The sequence below is a fragment of the Octodon degus genome, unplaced genomic scaffold (genome assembly GCF_000260255.1).
Source record: "Octodon degus isolate 3935 unplaced genomic scaffold, OctDeg1.0 scaffold00134, whole genome shotgun sequence".
NCBI classification, from domain to species: domain Eukaryota; kingdom Metazoa; phylum Chordata; class Mammalia; order Rodentia; family Octodontidae; genus Octodon; species Octodon degus.
The window spans coordinates 7,341,015-7,363,404 of record NW_004524710.1 but is presented as its reverse complement, the minus strand read 5'-3'; the positions used below and the strand labels follow the sequence as shown (position 1 = coordinate 7,363,404).

General features: G+C 40.5%; 1 protein-coding gene across 1 annotated transcript in view; it reads right to left on the bottom strand.

The window, feature by feature from the left end:
• Positions 1-249: 249 nt before the first annotated feature.
• Tmem64 (transmembrane protein 64) overlaps positions 250-22,390 on the bottom strand; it is a 22,568-nt gene continuing 427 nt past the window's right edge. The window contains exons 1-3 of the mRNA XM_023701384.1: positions 21,851-22,390; positions 6,125-6,280; positions 250-3,005 (exon numbers count right to left, since the gene is read on the bottom strand). The exon at positions 21,851-22,390 is cut by the window's right edge and continues 427 nt beyond it. Coding sequence (XP_023557152.1) covers positions 2,814-3,005; positions 6,125-6,280; positions 21,851-22,390 — 888 coding nt within the window. The 3' untranslated portion in view covers positions 250-2,813. The remainder of the gene's footprint in view (positions 3,006-6,124; positions 6,281-21,850) is intronic.

Genomic DNA, 22,390 nt, shown 5'->3' with positions numbered 1-22,390 from the left:
CCTCCCAAGAGGTGAAGCAGCTTACTGCTGTATGCGTGACCTTCTCAGACGCAACTATCCCAGAAAGGCTTGCCATCGTTACAGAGAACGTCCAAGAGAGTATGGCTGCTTCTGAATAAATCCAGGGACTTTTGAACATAAATCCAACCTGTACACTCTGCTGCAGAGATCTGGCTATCTTATTCTCGTAAAACAAAGAGTATAAATTTCACTGTGTACATCAGATGATCAAATAAAAATGGACACAAAGGTACTTGTAACTTATACAATAAGATTTGGCAAATAGTAAACAATATGCCACCAACATATGGAAAACATAGGGAACAGTCCTGGGAACCCAAAATAGAACAAATCTTTTTTCGCCATATTTGGAAAATAGGTGGACTACCAATATGCTTCTTTAAAGGAGAATAAAACAACTTTATTCTGTACTTAAGCAGCTTAAGATAAAAAACATTTCATTTCTATAAATATTCACAAATGGAGGCATTTCATAAAATATATACGATTGAAGGCAAAATTTGGACAAGATAAAAAAATACGCTGCTGCCCGGAGCAGGATGCAGGCGCAACCCCCAGCACACAGGCCACAGAAATGCCGTGCACGATCCACAGTGAGCGCTACCTAAACTTCACCCCGCAACCGCAGGTGCCCAGCAGCGGGGGCCGTAATGGACTGCAGTTCATCTGGAGGCTGGAAATGCTGACGAAAAATACTGCAGCTACAGATCAGTGTTGCCGAAACAGTCGATCCATACTAGTTTAAGGAAAAAAATGGATGATTTATTATATAAAATTATGATCAGCAAACACAGAAAAATTATTTCTTTTACCTTTACATACTTAGTGTAAGTACCACGCCAAGTGTAACATGTGGAAGAAGGTATTACAAACTACCAAAAGGTATTCATTTGCTGAAGTTGTTCAAGTCACAAATGCTAAGTAAATAAATGTACTTCAAAATTCATGAAGTGTGAAACAAGGATGAAAACAGCGATCCTCAATGACTCCTTTAACAAAAACTGACAAGCAAGAAGCACAAGAAACGTCGACAATTTGAGAGAAAAGAACAAATAAAATGTATTGTTGAACAGGATCATTAAACTAGTCTTTTTAAAAACCGAATAGTTGGGACTAAAAAAAAAAGAACATGAATATTCTAATGCTTTATATAATATTCTTTTTCCTACCAATGACAGGAGGGAGGACTCGGAGGCCAAGCATGGACTGTACCCAGGTGCCTCTCAGAATATTTGCATGGAAGTGTTCTGTTGTTACACCATGACAGCAGAATGTGTGCTTTATGAAGGAAAGGAAAACAATCAGGCCTGCAGAGGGCAAAATTAATCTCCGGCACAAGACTAGAATAATCAGCTTCCAAAGAATTCCTTTGTAGTTCAGTAAACCAGGGTAAAGTTTTACCCTTTAACGAAAAGGCAAATAAGAGGTCTCTGATGAGGTGGAATCCTCACAGAGAAAAAGGAGATGTCTCACAGAAAATCCACATAATAACTATCATCTCATTAGTAGAGACTAATAATTCCACAAGTGATTTTAAAAATAAAGGCAGTTAATAAACAAAGCACACATTATATGAATGATATGTCAAATTATTGTATTCTGCGGTCACAAGTGCTATTAATAAATACACTTGACATCATGCTACTAGAGAAAAAATGAGACACTTAATTTCACATTTCAAAGTTCCTGAGTCTTATCAGAGAAAAGCAAGTACCAAAAAGTAAAACAGAATAAATTTACCTATCGTAGGGCAAACAATACAAAACTGGGCATCAAGTTATTCATAATTTTAAAGCTGAAAACTATAGGAACAAATATAGAAGTAGTACTTCAATGGAACTATAAACATGATTTTAAAGCTTGGTTTTCTCAAAAGGCGTTTTGTTTAAACAAGGCCACCTGAGTGACACCGTCAATGATGGCAAGCCCACCATTTTAAAAGAATAATGTCTTTATTCCAAAGCCTAATTATTAATACAAAAAGGGAAAAAGTTCATTTTAATAAAATGTTTTATTAAGATTGCAATGGGACAGCCCTTTAATGAAAGATAAAAGGAGAGTAAAGCCAATGTAACCAAATTAGAACACAAGTTCTAATTTTGAGCCGCTATCCACTAAACAATTTCCCTTTTGCTTTGCATATTACACAGTGAAAATAAAAACGTATTTATCTTAAGAGCACTTCAGTCCCACACTGTAGGATTTAAGCTTGTGTGAAAGATGGAAATGGCCCTGCATTAATGTGATGTTTGCAGATACATTCAACTGAAAATTAATGTCTGTTTCCTAACAAGTAAGGAAAAGGGAAGCAAAGTGGTCCCACTTGAAACGATAAAATAAAACAAAACAACACTGTTTATTCCTTCTGGAAAAGCCATCTAAGCCAAGCACATCCAGTAACATACATTTAAAACTGTATACTTTTACTCATCTTTATAAATAAGATGCATACAAGTACTCATGAATTTTCATAAATAAAGACACTAAGCAGGAAAAAAAAATCCAGGTTATTTCTGTTCATACGTACCCAGAAATAAAGAGATTAAAGAACACTAAAGTGCAGACCTATAGGCCATTACAGGCAGGATAAAGAGGTGCAGCCAAAATTGCATCTACATTTACATTTTACATATCCAGAAAATGATTCTTGCTTTAAAAAATTGTGCAATTTAAAAACTAGTCAGTTTTGTTTGTGCCGTAATACAAATAGAAATTGTCTCTGCCACTAACAAAGTGACTTCTAAACCGTGGACAGCACACTAGGCTCCTGACAGACACACATTTCTCTAGAATCATACAATATTGATTCCACCTCCAGAAAATGCTAGGGTCCTCTTGCTGCAGAACGAAGAGCCGCTGGTATTTGGTTGGTTGCCTTTAACCAGAGAGGTTTTCAGTTCCATTTCACAAGCTACAATAGCTGCGTTCAACTCCACTTGGGCTCGATGTACTACGTAAAACATGAGGCCTATGCTTATAATAATCTGTGAAAAAAAAAAAATCAGTCATCAATATTATAGACAGAAAATAAATATTTCCCTTAGCAGCGCTTCACATAGGATGCTTCTTAAATATGATAGATAAAATTTGCATTGTAAGTATCTTATACAACTTTATACAGTTATTGTCTTTTCTTGCTTCTCCAGGAATAGAGAGCCAGTGCTTGTATTAGATGCTGCTAGGCAAGTGCACAGCAAACATACACCCCAATAATCCACCTGAATGATGTTTGCTTTCTACAACTCAAAACTTTTCTTTTGCAGTATCAGGGATCGAACCCAGGGCCTTGCACTTACCAGGCAGGTGCTTATGCCACTGCACTATATCCCCAGCCCTACAAGTCAAACTTTTCTATTCGCAAAACAAAAAACTTCCTTCCAGGAAAAAAAATTATCTACCTAATAGCTGGCTAAACATTAATTAATGTAGAATTATATATGTGGGTTTTAAAATCCTCTACTTGTCTCTAACATGTCAGTCCTAAAAGAAACAAGATATAGTTACCGAACTCTTAAGTGTGATACTTACAACTAGAAGTGACACCATGCGAAGAGATGGAGAAAATGATCAGAGAATTAATTGGGGGGAATGTGGATGAAATCCTAAATCAATTGAGGCGTGCTGAACTTAAGGTGCCTGCCAGCCGTCCAGAGAGTTCAATGAATGAGCCTGGGCTGAAGCAGGGGCTGAGCTAATGACGCGCACCGGAGGCAGGAACCTGCACAGCAAGCAGTAGCCTCCAGCAGATCAACCAGAATGGCCAAGGAAACGCACTGTCTGAGTGAGATAAGAAACTGAGGCTACACACTTCAGAAACACATACTGAGGAGATCAAAACAAAGGAGAGAAACACAAGCCAGGCATGTGGGGGGAAAATGCAAAATAGTGATAGCAAAGAAATGAAAAGAAGTTTTAAGGATGAAAGCGTGGTCAACAGTCTGAGGTCGCTAACAGGTCAAGCCGGATGAAAACCGGAAAGTGCGTCAGAATCAGACAAGGTTAGTGATGACCTCGGGAATAGGTCCTCGCTTAGATCTGTTAGATGACTGCTTTTCAAGTTGCTCTTTTATCTATCAAGTTTGCTCTCAATTTTATCTATCAAGTTGCTAATATGGAATGAGCAAACCTCACAGAGGGAGGACAAGCCTCCTACAGAAAAAAAGGCACCTCTGCTACTATCAACAGGAAAGCAGGCCGAGGGCACGGGCAGGCGTGCAAAGCGGTAAAAGCATTGCTAGGTGGAAACTGAGGAGCTTCTCTTTTGAAAGTATGATTTTTCTGTTAAAAAAGAAAAATGGCAGAGTCGAATGAAGAAGGATATAGGAAGAGGAAGAGAATGAATATTATTTGAAACTATTTCCAGCAATATTTTAACTATTTCAAAGAAATATGAGACTGAAAACACAAAAGTGGGGATGGAGGGCCATGCTGAGAAAGGTAAGATCAGCCAGCATGAATCAGACCGGCCACGCTTGCACTGTGCGCAACTGAGCGCCCAAGAGAACAGGAGCGAAGCACATCCAACTTGGATTTATCCAGAATCAGGGTTTTGCTTGATGAGTACAAAACGATACGGGGCGTAGGAGAGAGGGACTAAGGAGGTACTGTGGGATTTAAGCTGGACATCAGCACAAGAGCAGCTGTGACTTCCTGATCTGTATTTTAGTTCCTTCACTTTTAGTGACACTGTAGACTCAACTTAGGTTGATAGTTACAAAGCTCAGAGGTAAATCTGTGGCTTGATTCTAGCAAACAGGGAGAACTCATGAATACACTTACTAACTTTAACACAAGCTCTGTGGCTTTACCTCTATGCTAATTTGCTCCTGCATGATGACTCCCCTTCTTCTGTACATATTTGATAAGCTGCCATTAAATCCTTACTGAAACAAATCAAGCCCTAACTAACATCAACAAATCAAAGTGCAGTTTGATTAAATTTTAACCCCCCCATAAATGCCTGCGTTCAGAAATATGTGCCTTTTCCATCTTGTTTTTTGAGGTTAAATTTGCCAGCTCAAATGAAGGGGTAAGAAATCACTGCATAAAAAGATGATTCTACAGTTTAAAAAGCATTAGGAGCCATACTGATTACAGCTGTATGATTTACCAAGATGCACAGAAATAAGCTTCCTGCGAGCTACTAATGAATTCTACTTACCAACCAAATGTCAAAAGATGTTACTCATTTCAGGGAATTAAAACAACAAAACATACTTAAATTTGTATTAAAAAATCTGAAAATGCAGTATATGTCAGAATCTATTAGTACCTTGAGCACAAACATTAAGTTACAATATATATTATACTATAGATACAGAGTATAGGAAGTTTAACAATATGTTTAGTTTTTTTTTTTTTTTTTTTTTTTGTATGGGGAACTGAACTCAGGACTCTGAGCTTGCCAAGCAAGTGCTTATTCTACTGAGTTATCTCCCCGGCCCTGAAATTTAACAAGATGTGATCAATATGCTATTTTAAGACAAACCAAATCCAATAAAAATTCTAGATTCTGGCCCTGCCCCAGGCGTGCTGAGCTGGCTACAGAGGCCAGGTCTGGTGGTGCACGTCTATAATCCCAGAGATGGGAAGGCTGACACAGGAGGATCACGATGAGTACCAACTGGTAGTGAGACCCTGTGCCAACTACATAAAAAAAAGAAAAAAACAAAATTCTAGATTCTGGTTATCTAAGGAAAAAAATCTCTGTACAAAATTTAGTAAAAGAAAGTAAAAACTGACTCCATAAGCGTCAAAGATACTATGAAGTTATTCTTAAAGCCAGTTCTTCACACAAAGTCCAAATATACTAATTGCTTTGTGATGACTTGGAAAATAATCATTGAAAAAAAGAATCGTATTTTACCATTCCTTTTTGTTCCTTAAGAGAATTTTCAACAAGTATTAAAACAGTTCAAAACCCTCCATATAGCCATACAATTAAGAAAATGTTGTCAAAATATGTACTATTGAAAGGATATAGAAAGACCCCCAAAAGAAAAAGACTCTTAATTGTGTTCAGTGAAACCTGATAGATTATTAAATCAGCAAGGCAATATATAAAGAAGGAGAGAGAAGAGGGAACCCTGGACCTTAAACTCACCTGTAAACAAAAAACAAAATATCCGCTAACACTCTGCTCTGCGATGACATCTTCCATTGTCCGCAGCGTGGTACCCAAGTAAGAATTCAGAAGCTGAGTAGGAAGCAGTCCAACCGAAGATGCCATCAGATAGTTGGGTAATGAGAGATCTGTAATCTAGAAAGTAGATTAATGGGAAGGATTCATTACTAAATGACATACAAACGTGTATGCAAGTCTTGCTATAGGATTTTACTTGGGAGTAGAGGGCTGAAATATTTAAAGGCACTTTGACTTTTTAAAATGCTGATCAAAATTAACCTGCTCTTACCGAGAAGTTTTTGCACGTCAAAAGAAATTATCAACAAAGTAAAATGCTGATGAAGGGAATATGTACAGAATGTCAATTTAGAATAAAATACAAATTGAGAGAAAATATTTATTCTATTATTCTTCTGCCAATAAAAAAGAACATTTGTGACTATTTTTTTCTTATATGTGAATGAAACATACACATAGATTAGTTTATAAAAATTTTGGTAATTGTTCATGTCATTAAATATAATTAATTACTCAAGTGGCAGTGTGGTCATGGGGATGGGAGGCCACATAATCTCAAAATGGCATTTCTGTGCTGAGAACCTGAGCCATGGTAACCATCACCTTAGATACAAAAAAATGCATTGTTATTTATGTCTGTGTGTTTGTTTCCTTGCTATTATTAACACACACACACACACACACACTACGACAGCAAAAACTTTTTCATATTAACTTACATGGAAGAAAGCATCTAAAATACTTCCAAATGAGTCGATCTCCTGGTAGCCATGCCCTGCGGATTCTCCCTGCTGGTGTGTGAGCTGGACCCTCTACTTCTTAGCAAACAGGCTACTGCAGAGAAGTCACAATATGTCATTTCCAAGATTAAGTTATCAAAAGAACAGGACTTCCACCTCTTCCTCAAGCAGGCCAGCTGCCATGCTACAAGCAGCTCCCCTGAGAGACCCATTTGGAAAGGAAACGACTTCCTCCACCAAGGACTAGCTAAGGCCTGTGGCTGGCCACAGCCACACAAGTGGGGCTGCTAGGAGTGGACTCTAGCAATCACCCTTAGAAGGACTGCAGGATTGGAAGGAGCCCGAGTCAGGCCCCAACTAAACTGCAGCAGGACTCCTGACCCACAGTAACAGAGACAGTAAATGCTTGTTGTTTTCAGTCGTTAAGTTCTGAAATGATTTTGCACAGCTCTAAATGACTAGTACAATACCAATCTTGGTTATTTCATGATAGATCACTTAGAGTGAAATTGCTGGCTTAAAAAGTAAAAATGTTCTAAAAGGCTCATGCTAATTTTCTATCTGTCAAAATGAGTTTGTCTATGAGTACCATACTCTTACTACTTTTATGTATTAAATTTCAACCATTTTTAGTTTTGTATGTCTAAAACCTTTCCTCATTATTTAATCTTCACTATTTTCATTTATATCAACATTTTTCTAGCATATATTTGTCTATGGTTTTATTTACATTTGTCCTTGTTTAACGTTGTTTTTCTTATAAGACCTCTGTATATTGTAAAGATGACCTATAATTTATCATATGTGGCTATGGTTCTCCCAAAGTGTTGTCACTTTTTGTTGCTATTGTTGAGACAGGGTCTTAAAGTTTTATTTATTTATTTATTTATTATTTATGCATTTGTTACAGGGTCTCACTGCACAGCTTGGACTTGTAGTGATCCTCCTGTTTTCAGCCTCTCCAGTGCTGGGATTACAGGTGTGCGCCACCACGCCTGGTCTCTTGAGGCTGGCTCGGCATGCTCGGGGGCGGGGCCAGTGCAGCATGAGGGACCCGGGATTCGTCCGGCGCTTAGTCTGCTAAGCTATCTCGCCCGCCTTGAGGCAGGGTCTTTGCACTGTTGCCCACACGGGCCCTCACCCCATGGTGAGGAGGGCTCAAGCACTTCTCCTCCTCAGTCTCCCCAGTTGCAGGGACTATATATGCACAGGGTTCATCTTTTATGTTTTTACTAGTAATGATTTCTAAATGTCTATATAATTAAATATTGCAATTTTTCCTATGCTCTTCCATTGCTTTTAGCTTTAAAAAGTCTAAGATCTCACTGTTAGTTTTTTATTGTTTTCCTTTGTAACATTTACTACTCACTCCGTCCACAATGTAAGCAGATTAAAAATTAGGTTATAGCCGTATTCTCTCCCTTTCCCAGAAGCCTAACTTCTTAGCATTATGTATTAGGTAATTAAAGAGATTAATGACTTGTGATATGTACTAAAAATTAAGCTAATGTACACTAAGGGCCTCTGAGGGGCTGTATCACTGACCATCCCCATGTGAAATCTGCAGTTCAAACCCAAACTGTAGTAAAGACCCCAAGTTGCTACTTGGCAAAGAAATTCCCACTCCGTTTGCACCTCTTTCTTTTCTTCTAAGCACCACAACCACTCTCACTTATTTTATGGATCGTTTAGCCATTCACAAACAAAACAAATTAGTAAATTCTCTATTAGGATTAAGGTAAATGTACAAACTAAATGGGATAGAACTAAAATATCCACATTTTTCTCTAGAAATATTTTTACAATCTCTCAGCATCTTTATATGCATTACTAAAATGTCCTTGTTTTATTCACATACATCATACATTTCTTTGGTTTACTCCTAGGCATGTTATGTGATGGTTATTATTGCTGATTTTGAGAATAACTTTACTTGTAACTCTACGGGATATCATTGGCATATAAGAAAGTTAATGTCCACTTTATTAAAATTTTATTAACTAATTTTAAGATCTGGTATTTTAAGCAGCTACAGGTTACCCAATCATGACAACACAATCGAATAATCATGTAAACCTTAATTTCTTGAAAGGTGCGCTCATCTCCATTCCCAGATGAGTAGATGCACCAGAATGGTTTGAACAGAATAATACAGCAATAGGTTGTTGTCAGAGTTTGGGTTTCACAAGGGAACCAAAGTAACAAAGGACACATTTTATAATATTTTATAAGGAATCACCGAAAGAATCATATATAAGAAGTGCAGGAAATGTGTCCACACACTAAACACCAAATAATCTAGCTGAGGGCCTAGATCCTAATACCCTACGTGAGGCCAGCTGAAGACCTAGAGCTCATCACAATGCCTCCCACAAGTCCAACTGGAGGCTAGAGCCCACAACAATGTCTCATGCAGGTTCATTTTACAGATCTGTGCTAGAAAGGCCAAAGGTCAGTAGTGGAAGCTAGAAAGTCTGTACCAGCAGGATGAAGGAGCCGTGCTAGCAGGCTGAGGGATCTGAGCCGGAGTCAGAAGCGATACTCAAGATAAACACCAGAGCTTCCCCCAAAAGGTACCACAGCCATGTTCAGCAGCAGTGAGGTCCGAGCTCCTTTAGTGATGAGGAAAGCCGGGTTCCCATCAGGAAAGCCTGTGCAGCAAGCCTACCCACTACGCTGAGCAGCGCACCATCTTCCCTTCTGGAGCCAGGAAGCAACACTCAAGGTGAGGACCAGAACTCCAAACAAACTACAGCCATTCTCAACAATGAAGGTCCCAAGCTCCTCCTCCAACAACAGCAGCAGCATTCATCAGGAAAGCCAACACGACAAGATCACCCAGCAGAACAGTCCAGGAGAACCAACAGCATCCCTAACAGTGTACCAACAGCCTCTCTAGTTCTGCCTCTCATACTTGGCGGCAACAATCCTCAGGTGGGCCTCCCACACCCAGCACCACACTACTTCAATTCAGCTGGCTGTAGCAAGTCAACCACCAGCTACCTATCCACTACAGTTAACTCACCTTATCAATTACTGACTCAGTAACTGTTCATTCTCGATGGTTCACTAAGTGTTAGAAAGAAACAAAGTGCTTGCCCTGTAAGGACGTACACGTGGCTGAGTACAAACCCTACCTGAGATACAAAAAGAGCCTAGAGAAAGACTACGTGCTCAGCATTAAAGAACAGCAAGGAATTAATATGTTGGAATTGGAGCCAAAGGGAACTCTGCACCACTCTGAATGGACTGAAAGCTAAATGTGGGTTTGGCAGGCAGGATGGGAAGGAGGAGGAAGGTAGGTGTTCCAGGAGAACATAGCAGCACAGCGTGGCTGGGCAAGCACACGACACATTAATGAAGTTGGCAGTATGTTCTGGATCATTTGCAAGCCACATGCAAGGGGAATCCCGTAAAATAAAGACAGGAAAGTAATAGCAAATGCTTGTTGGGTGCCGTCGATGAAGAGTGAGTCTTTGCTGAGAGGAAAAGCAAGCGGGGTCCACCAACAGGGGCAAGAACTTTTTCAGAATAAACATACCCATGGTATAAAATGAGTAAATATAGCATTATTGTAATTATGTTGGCAGTGAGTAACATTAGACTATGAAAGTCATCTTTAAAAATTTAAGCTGTATTCCAAATATTAGAGTTAACATTTTCAGTCCATCATTTAAGTATAATGAAGTTTCTCTAAACAGAACTCATAATTGCCATGTAAAAACACAGAAATATGCAAATGGAGGTGTTTACAATAAATGTCTTTTTTTTAATGTATTTGGTACACGGTCTCACTGTACAGCTCAGACTCACAGAGATCCTCCTGCTTTCAGCCTCCCCAGCTCTGGGATTACAGGCGAGCGCCACCACACCCGGACTCCTTGGCCAGGTCTGTGTGCCCAGGAGCGGGGCTGGTGTAGCATATGGTGTGAGGACCAAACCCCGGTCCCTGCACTTGCCAAGCAGGCACTTAAGTCCACTAAGCTATACTGCCGGCACTACAACAAATTTCGTTAATCTGAAACAACTATAACACTCAACTCTTTAATAAGACTGTGATCTAAAAATGCATAAATCAATGTCTGCCAAAACCTTCATAGCCAACTTCATCTTAGGGAAAGAAATGTTCTTTACATTTTTTTCCTGTAAAGTTGAATATGAAAAGAAAACACAAAACCAATTTTAAGCATTGCCAATAGTTTTGCTGCAGTGTTCAATGATTTCATTAGATGAACAAATTACTAATGACTTGATAAAAAATAAACAGGTTCCAACCTGTTTATCACAGCATTTCTTGCATGCCAAAATTCTACTCAGAGCCTCCACCTAGCTCTGGGCTTTGATAAATATAATTTAGAATAACTGTTCCCACAGTGACCCATCCAATATTTTCTCCCTAATAAGCCCTCACCAATCCAAATTTTTAAACATGTCTCCCCATTCTACGTTCCAAACAAAGAGATCCAAGTGCACAGATGGCCATCAGGCTAGAATTCCTGCCTTTGGTACCTGGCTTTTGGCTCAGGAGCTATCCTCCAAACCCAAAGAACTTAAAGAAACCCAGATCAGTATATCCTGCTGGTTAGTTGCTATGATGTGGACAAGCTATAAGAATTTCAGGGACAGCAAACAACATCTGATGGGAGACAGACATTTATTTCCAGAGGTCTGTGATTACTTGGAAACCCAATTCATTTATATGGCTCAGGAGGTGTGCTATGGCTTGTGTTCAGATGTCCCCTGCAAGCCTCATGCAGTCTTAGGTGGGGCTTTATCAGAGGTGGCTGAAGTTACCGTGTGTGATGCTGGGATGGACTCCTGGTGCCCGCTAGGCTCAAGGGTAGGGACAGTACCCGCCCTAAGTAGCCTGGAGAGGACAGAATAGAAAGAGCTGTGGTCGTCCCCGACTTGCTCTTGCCTGCCTGCTTGCCAGATCTGTTCATCCTCTATGATACCTCTGGGTGCTGTGCCACCTAGTCTGGGAGCCGGTCAACTATGAACAAACTGTCATCTAAATAAACCTTTCCTCTTTTAACTATGGATAGTGGATATGTTGTCTCAGCAATGGCAAAAATCACTAAGACAAAATCACTAAGGTGTTAATGTAAAACCAAATAGGTCCCCAAAATAGAGCAGTAACCATTCTGGATGTGTGGGGAGAAACTCTGACAAGCAAGAACTGCTTTACCTCTAAACTGGGCGATACTGGAGCTGATAATCAGCGGGCTTCTATCTTTACATCTGGCACAGAGCAAGGTACAGCTCTGAAGAAGCGCTCAGCTCCCTGCTGTCTGAGTTTGTATTTGCTCACAGGAGCTTTACCACCTTACCGACCTAAGAAACACCGTCATTTTTGTACACAATCTCTTGCATGGATATAATTAAGACTTAAAGGTGATCTGTGCTCAAAAGAAGTCAAATTCTACCCCACCTCAATCAATCTATTAGTCTTGGCAGAGTTGTTTTCTCCTGCATAGGCATGTCTCTAGGATTATGCACTTGGAATGTTGTTTATTAACAAAGTTATTGTTGAGCGATTACATAAATTCCAACTAAAACATCTAATAATATTACACATAAAAATCATAAATTTCTACAATCACTCTTATAAAGCAGTCAAAAGAAAGGACTACAGTTTAATCTTTTCATACAATTATTTAGTAATAAACTACGGACTTTATTACACATATCCTCAAAGTACTAATACTGTTTGAAAAAAAAAAAAAATTGAGGAAAAGGAAAAACATTCCGAAATGGAAACTAGTTTTCATTCTCAGGAAAATGATAATTTTTTAGAAGTGGCTGAAGGAAACACATTAACTGCCCATTGTTTTCTGTCCATTCCCCGGATCCTGCCAGGTCTCCTGTCTCAGCCACCCTAGCTAGCGGTCAACCTGAGAAGCCAGTCATACAGCCCTTCCCTACATCCCCGCAGCCCTCGGACTGCCCTTAGGAATATGTCTACAGCCCCATTCCATGTCTGTGCAGTCTCTTCCTCTATAGTCTTGATACCCAGATTACCTTCATGAGCCATGTCTACTGATTCCTACAGAAATCCTTTTAAAACACAAATCTAGACTTGTTTCAACAATCTAGTCTGGCTCACCGCCATCTGCTAAGAGTCGGGTTCTGCAGAGTGTCTTGAGATCTGGCCTCTGACCCTCTGACGCTCCACGCCTGTGATCCTGCAGCATGAAAATTCTCTGATTCCTAGAACTACTGGTGCTTTCTTCTCCCTGTAGTCCTCTGTACAGTGCTTCTTCCAGTAAGGAAACGCACTTGCTTCCTCCACTGCTTTTACCTGCACAACTACCTTTCATTAATCAGTCATGGATTCCTTTAGGAAACCTTCCCTGTTGCCCTGAGCCTGCACAACAAGTGCTTTCAAGGTCTGGGTTGTGTGTGAAGATCTCACCTGTTCGCCCCTCTCCCAGACTACAAATTCTATGAAGAAGCCTCTCCAACTTGTTTTTCAATAGCCTCGAGCCTAATAAATGTTAGATGCTAAATATCCACCTCAAAATATTTTGCTAATAAATGTAGAGACTAACAATAGCTGCTTGTTTATAAACAGAGCTGACAAATCTGTTTGCAACTGGCTGATCGGAAACTGAGAGGACCCCTGCCCATTACACAGAAAAAGCGTTACACTGGAAATAAACTCTATCAGCAAAATGTTCCTCACTGGACAGCTAGTGGCTTGAGGGATGAACTTTGCTTTGCATGGTGCTATAATCCGCAGCATCTAGGGTAGCACTGGGACCACAGTGGGCACCTGCCCGTTACCTACTGAAAGAACATTTCAAATAATCCTTCTGGCTGGGTGTGGTGGCACACACCTGTAATTCCAGCACTCAGGAGGCTGAGGAAGGAGGATTACTGTGAGTGTGAGACCAGCCTGGGCTACAAAGTGAGTTCAAGGCCAATCTGAACTGCATAGCAAGACCCTGTGTCGAAAAAAGAAGACAAAAACAAAAACAAATCAAGTAATCATTGTGCTGAACTTAATGCCAAGGCTAAAACACTGGTTCAGTGGAAACCCTGAGAGTTCTGGGAAAAATCCCGCTATGCGAAAAAGGCAAAGCCAACAGCTGAAGAAGTGGGTGAGGCAGAGAGGATTGTGGTAATAGCAATGGTTCCATCAATATATCCGCATTTAATTATGTACAAACATCTTCATCAGTTCAATGTCCCTGCATAGGACCTGCTTTTAATGGCTCCCAAATAATCTGAATCGATGATTCTTGAGAGAGTCTCTCTCTCTCTCTCTCTCTTTCTCTCTTTCTCTCTCTCTCTCTCTCTCTCTCTCTCTCTCACACACACACACACACACACACACACACACACACAGACTAAATCTCCCTGAGTGAAAATCCATATCTTAATGTGTATAATCTCTGGAACACAAACTACAAGATTATATATACTCATTCAACACGACTTTATCAAGTGCCTTTTATACAAAATGAGTGGCTCTAATCAGGAATAAAGGTATGCAAACACAGAAAAGTATAGCCGACTGTACAGACATTAAAAGTAGTAGTATACTTTGTATGGTAAAACGCTCATCACATCAAGTAAAGTCACAAAAATTATACCAGTAACTCATGATGTTATAAAAAAAGAAGGTATACTAATAAATACAAAGATTAGAAAACACTAAAATGTTGATGACTGCCTTTTGGCACTTGCTGTGAGTTTAGGTCTTTACAATGAACACTTACTTGTAGACACATTCAAATAAGTTCAACAATACCACTCTACTTTCAAGGCACATTTCTATCGAGGAAGAGACAGTAAACCATATCGCAAATATGCTGCTATGACAACAGGGCAAGATAAAGTTTGTGACTCACAAGCCTGTATGTGACACAAGAAAACCACACGAGCTGATGAGATAACAAAGGAGGCAGAAAGGGGAAACCGGATGAAGACCAGGATTGGTCAACTGTCTCCAGTGGCCTTGTGAGGTCTGAGGATGTGGGATAAAATGTCGCTGCATTTGTAAATTCGGTTATCCTCTCAATCCTTCAAAGTTAGATTCTATATTACTGCAAAACAAACTGTCTCTGTCTTTCTGTTCTGCATGAATTATAACCATATGAGGGAATCAAGATACTTTAATAACAGGAATAATCATTCGACACACTGGGGCACGGAAGGATCTTATGACCTGTTATCTTTACCTGAATCGACAACTATACCTATCATCCAGGATGGTAATTTCATACAGTGAGAAAACTAGCATTTTTACAAAACAAGCTATTACTAAAATGTTTAGGAAAAGAATGTTAAATTGTTGCTCAGAACATATGCTTTTTTAAAAGTAAACTATGGGCCAGTGAGATAGCTCAGTGGACTAAGCGCCTGCTCAGGCAAGCACAGGGACCAGGGTTCGATCCCTGGCACCACAGGCTGTGCTGGCCCCACCCTCTGAGCTCATGAGCCAGCTACTAAGACTGAGCGTGATGGCGCACGCCTGGAATCCCCATGCTGAGGAAATGAAAACAGGAGGATCACTACAAGTCCAAGCTGCAGAGTGAGACCTTGCACCAAGACCATAAAAATAAATAAATAAATAAATAAGTAAGTAAAAGCAAACTATGAGGTCTTACATAACTGCTCTCATTTTACAAATAAAACTGAAGGCCAGACTCATTAAATGACTTCACCGTGGCTAAAAAGTGGCTGAGACAGAACCAGAAGTTCAGACTGACATCAGCAGGGGCCTTTCAGTCACTTGTCAAAAACTTATTTAATGGCAGTACAGTTCCAAGGTGATCTAAATTACTAATTTTTTTCTCAGCAATTTAAACTCTTAAAAATTTATTCTACAGTTATACATATGTTTCAAATTATACTGACATCTTTCATTATCAACATTTCAGCTGGTACTAGTTTCGCAAATCCCTGCCCCACAACCCAAAGACTAAGATGAAGACTTCTGGAATTGCTTCAGAAAGTGACAAGAATGATAGGATAAGTGTATCTGAAGTAAGGATGAGTATTCTGAGGGGGACTCACAGAAATGTCCTTAATATAATTTTTTTTTTAACTTAAACATTCACTCTACCTATCTACTTACCTTTCTTTCTGTACTGGGAATCAAACTCAGGACCTTTTACTTGCCAGGCTGTTACTTGTGCCACCGAGCTACATCCCCTGCTTCACTATACATTTTGTTAATACCTTGTACACAAGGACTTAAGGGTCTCTTCTTATAAGTGCAGGAGCTCACGCCTGGGGGCTATTCTGTCATAGCGATTCCAGTGAAAAAGTAGGCAAAGTTCACCTGTGACATGCTAGGTAGGTTTTGGAGGCTTCTAATCTGTCCCAACTACTCAACTTTCCTTTTTCACCTTAACAGAGGCCACAGATAGTGAATATATGAATGAGCATTGTAATACTGCAATAAGACACTGAAACTTGGCCTTCACCGAATTCTAATGTGCATGAAATATTACTCTTTTGGCATTTTTTCCCAACCATCAAAAAATGGGAAAACTACTCTTAGCTTGTATTCCATATAACGCTGGGCAATAGTTTGTTAAGCATGCTCTACCATCCTGGCATGACAGCTAACTCGGCTGGGCAGAACCCTGTGCAGTGCCTGCCCTGCAGGAGGCCATCCACAATGTGTGTGCAATACACAGGTGGCCCAGGACAGGGGGAATCCGATGCCTGGGAAACCCAGGTCTTCTCAGACTAACACCAGTAACACAGGAAAGAGAGGAACTCTTACACTTAACACTGTGCGACCTTGGGCAGGTTTTCACCACTGCATGCCTTGATTGCCTCAGGTACAAGATGAAGATTAGGGCTGGTGTGGCCAGTAAATGTGTGATGTGTGCATGCACTTAGGAAGAGCATTAGTCATCTGTCAGATTTTTAAAACAATTTTTCAAGCTTCAGTGGGTTCACTCTGGAATGCAAACGATGGAAGGAAAAGAACAGTAAAGAGTGAGCGAGCTGCATTTTCTCCTTTAAAATCATAACTGTGCAGCAGGTGTTACTAAGCACGTTTTACGAAAGAAAGCGTAGCTCAAAAGAGCGACTATACTGCAAGATGACAAAGTAAATGCTAGAATTAGGATTGATTCCTACTTGAGACTACAGAATAAAGGATATCATGTACGTAAATTTGCTTTGCAAGTTGGAAAGTAGTACAGTACATAACATATGAATGAGAGAATCTTTCATGCTATGCTTTAAGTTTAATTTTAGGTTTCACAGATTTAAGAATGACAGAAAATAGAATTTCCCGTGTGGACTTGCTTAAAAGAAGGCACACACCAAAGTCTGACATTTTAAATTTTTCTTCAACCAAAATGAAAAATAATGATTTTTATGATTTCCTGTCCAACAAGCCAAGAACAATTGACACTAGACGCTCCAAAGTTTCAAGCACAGTATAAATTCTGTGGCCTATAACAACTAATTATTATGTATTATTTCTGGGTCAAAGACTTCATAGGAAGTAACTATAAAGTCTGTGAGGGGCACATGGCCATTTTAATCATAGCATGTACCTTGTAAGAACATTTAATATGTACTAAATGCAAAATGAGGTATTATTTTTGCAAATGTTTTCCATTTTTTACTTTATCGACTAGTTTTTTCCAGACAGCTTTCCTCTTAGGATGTCATCCCCTACGATGACTCTATCAACCAACAATCCCTTCTTATTCCATCTAAAGTTTCTTTTGCCAGCCATTGATAAACACAAGGACCTAAAGTTTCAAAGCTACAGGTACGATTTTTATTAGCTATATTTAAATAAGAAATATCTCAACAGCACTGAGGATTAAATATAAATGAATATAGTGAAAGATGTAAGTAATCATAGGTTGGCAAGAGACAGGCTACCATTTTATGGTAGAGCAATATACATAAATCCGAAGAGTGGCTGTAACTCATCACAAGGGAAAATGAAGATCCATCTGAGGATTTCAGACAGGCGAGTACCAAAAGTGCTAGAGAGCTGGACCGAAGTGTGTAAGAGGCCGCGACCACAGGCCTCAGGCAGGGCTCGGACGTAAGGAGGAGACAGAAGAGGTCTACCACATGCTCTAGCGCTCTCTCCTTCACGGCACACTTACAACCTTTTGGTGTTGGCCATGGCCATGTACCTTTTACAGGCTAGTAAAAACTGAGATTGAGGTGCAATTCTGTGTCACAGAAATCAAGTGCACGATTGGCTTTGTCAGCATGGATCTCAGATAAAACTGACCTAGAATGGAGGATCCTTCGTACTCTTCTCCCAAATTAAGATTGACTGGGACTTACATTAAACTGAATAAATAAACCACTGTGTTTTAGCCCATTGAGATTTAGTAGCTGTTACTACAGCATAATTGAGCTTAGTGCATTAACCTTATTCTTATAATTTAGCTTAGGACTGATTCCTACTGGAAACTACAGAATAAAGGATACCATGTATATAAATTTGTTTTGCAAGTTGGAAAGTAGTATAGTACATAACATATGAATGAGAGAATATTTCATACTATGCTTTAAGTTTAATTTTAGGTTTTAGAGATTTAAGAATGACAGAAAATAGAATTTCCCATGTGGACTTGCTTAATGCAGTAAGAAAAGTAATGTCACCCTAGCTATGTGTTTGGATAGTAACAGTGCTTAAAACACAGTGTTCTGAGATTTGGCAATGGGCACCAGGACCCATAGATGCAAAAATCTTATTTTAAAAATTTAGAAACAAAAATATGCTTGCCTATTTCCTTGAAGAAATGAGGGTATATTTTTATTCTTCTACATAGTTATCTTTTACAGTCTTTGCCTCTAAAACATAACTACCTCCAACCAATAATAAGATAGCTAGCAATTATCAGGAACTGACTATTAGACATTAGTTTAGTACTTATGCCTCCTGGATTTTATATATGAGGAAGAAAAGACGGTCACACCAGAACAGGGACTGAGCAAGGATACTTCCAAAGCCTGTGCATCTCATGACCATGATACCTAACTTGAGTTTTTAGGTAAGCCCAGATAAATTAATTCAGAAAATGAATTTCAACTGAAATATTTTTTTTTTCCAAAAAGACAATTTCAGAGGTAGTGAGGAAGTATAAAATAAGAAAAAGGGCAGGCGCGATAGCTCAGTGGACTAAGTGTCTGCTTTGGCAAGCACAGGGACCAGGGTTCAATCCCCAATCCCTCATGCTGTGCCGGCCCACCTCTGGGGCATGCTGAGTCAGCGAAGGAGGGAGTCCAGGCATGGTGGCACATGCCTAATCCCAGCGCTGGGGAGGCTGATAACAGATGGATCATTACAAGTTGGAGCTGATGTAAGACCTATACCAAATACATAAATGGAAAAAGAAAAAAATACGCCTGAAAAGTGGCCTCTGTGGGCAGCTAGAGAGTATGAGGTAGAAAAACCAGAGATAAAATGAAGTTCTAGATGGTAGAAGGGATAGCCTAAAACTAACATCTGCCTAAACTCTATTTTCTTTTCTCTCACATGTCCCAGGTGAATTCAGAAGATTATTTTGGTTGGAAGAGCTACTTCCATAAGCAGACAGTTCAAGGGGCCAGGGAGATAGCTCAGTAGAATAAGTGCTGGCCTGGCAAATGCAAGGTCCTGAGTTCAATCCCCGGTTCTGGGAAAAGAAAAAAAAAAAAAGACCATAAGCAGACAGTTCAGATTAACAAGATGAGCAAGTTGTAACAGAGGATCCAGTGGATTCACAAATAACCCTACTGATGGCTCTACGGATTTTACAATCAGATGAACGGGTATCACCTGATTCTGGGCTCAATCCTCATGTCTGGCACTTGGCAGATGAATGATTGTAGAATTTCCTAGATGGCTGGGCCTCCATTTCTTTCTCAGGAAAATGATGACAGTACCTATGTCAATCAACTATTTTACTTTTTTCCCTTCTTTTCCTCTAGACCCCAACATGCCAAATTAAAAGCTGTCAAGGTTGGTTCCAACTCCCCGTACGTGAATACCTTAAGTTACTTCTAAGTATTAAATACAAGATCCTATGTATTAAATATGTAAGAGACATTACCAAAAAGAAGAACCTACCATATAATCAACAAATATAAAATGAGTTTTCCATATATCCATGACTCTACAGGCACTAAATATATGAGGAATTAACACCATGGGTTGAGACCCTATGATCAGCCCACAGTTCAAAGTTTGACTCTACCAGTTATCTACTACCAAGCTGACCTCAGGTAAAACTAACAACAGTCAACAACAAAAGCCAATATGTGACTGTCTGCTAGGCTAGGCTCTGTCACATATATCCACTTTATGTAATCTTCTCAGCACCCCTATGAAGTAGGTACCACTACTTTCCCAAATAGAAACTGAAGCAGAGAGAATCCGCAACTTGAAAAAAAAGTCACATTTCTCAAACAGTAGGACTCCAGAGCACCAGTAGTAGAGAAACGTGTACGTGCATAATCAACAAGCTTGGTGTAAGGGCTATAAATGAAACGAGCTTAGCATGGTAGCGTGCACATAGTAGGTGAACAAGAAAAGGCACAAGGATATAAAGATACTGGAAGACAAACCAATCAGAAGGAATCTATACAGGTTCCTTAGTCTCAACCTTCTTTCCAAATCCTAGGGCAACTGGTCTATTATTATGCAAAGTTAGATTATATATCATCCTTATATTTCATACTATACCAAGCTAGGAAAAGACAAAATCTCTAGGCTGAGCCTGTTCCAAACTACTGCGATACCTCCATAGTTCAACGGTTTGTCTTTAAAGTTCAAGAGCATTGTTTCCTGGGACTCCCCACAGGAAATATGCAGTTTAGAATCACTGAATTTGAGGAACACAGCCAACTAGCTTAATCCCTTTCACTAGAGAAAAAAGATCAACTAGTTCCAAAGTCACAAAGTCTGAGCAAAGATCACATTCCTTTTTTCCCACTGAATTATCTGCTCACCAGCAGTATTTCTATACTAAATCAGTTGCACAGTGACATACACTAGAGAGAAACTTAGGTAGAATAAGCAAAATTAGCATACAAAAGTGCAGAAGAGAGTGTAGCAGATGGATGTAAAGAAGCAAACTCCGGGGCAAACTGTGGGACAGCTCAGTGGTCTACAGCGCCTGCTTAGGCAGGCCTAGGCAGTACAGGGACGGGGTTCCACCCCAGCACCACAGGCTGCGCCAGCCCCGCCCCCAGGGTGGGCAGAGCCGGCCACCAAAAAAAAAAAAGAAGCAAAATCCATGCTCAGGGATCAAAAGGTTGTCCGTCCTGTTTTATTTTCTTTACCACCCCGGTTTCAAGATAAAGTCCCTCCAAAGAAAACAGAAGGATGTTCTTCTTTACATTCTATTACAGCAAATTACGTGAAGAAAAAAAAAGCCTGCTACAAATTTAGGCAACTCCAAAAGGACAGCTATCCTTTCCATTGTTCATGCATTCTTCAGCCCCATGTTGCTGAAACTTGGGTCAAAACCTTGGATTCCATAATGCAGGCAAGAGAAAAGCTCGGGATGTGAAGTCATAATTCCCAACTGCTGCCAAAACTGCTACTGGAATTACAATGGCAAACGTTAAAAATGGACATTTTCATTCATGCTTCTCCCAAGTTAAAAGGATGCCTCCTTTGTAATCACATCTTGTTTCAAAAAGAAATAGTTCTTCCTCTACCAGATCTCCTGTTCTCAACTCGCAGTAGAGATCTTACTGCAGGATAAATTTCTTGAGGTACTATGGAAAGTAGCTATAATTCCAATTCTCAATGTCACTCCTCTGAGAGTACTTACCTGCTGTGGCGCCCTCCCTGGATGATTGGTTGGAAGACCACTTAATAGAGGACTTGGAGACGGGTTAGGCCGGTGGTAAGGGTGAGGGTTAGGGAAGGAGGATAGGGAGGATGAGAGAGAGAGAGAGAGAGAGAGAGAGAGAGAGAGAGAGAGAGAGAGAGAGAGAGAGTCTCACTTACCGAAAACACTGCATTCTGAAGCCCGAAAGGTATGGGGGTCAGTCTGGCTAGTGCCACCACCTTCAGGCCGCTTCCTCCCTCCACGACGCGAATGACGGCGCTCAGTTTGTCGTTGCTCTGGATCCTGGCGGCCACCCAGGCGGTGAGCAGCCGCTTGCAGACTACATGGGCGATGAAGGTGCCGATGAGGACGCCCACGACCATCAGACCCATGCCCAGCACGAAGCCGTACAGGTAGCCGGCGGCCACGTTGAGCACGATGTAGCCCCAGCCGCAGGGGAACGAGACCACGATGAAGCCCACGACGAAGAGCAGGACGCCGAACAGCGAGTCGAGGCTCTCCACCCAGAGCAGGAGATGCTGCAGGTAGCGGCGGACCAGGGCCAGGGAAGCGAAGCACAGGGCGGCCAGCGCGCACACCAGCAAGAGGCTCCGGCACCAACAGGTGCTGCCGAGGCAGCAGCACCGCCAGCTTCTCACCTCCGCCACCCCGACCACCACGCCGCCGCCGCCCCCGGGGCCGCCTGCCAAGGCCCCGCC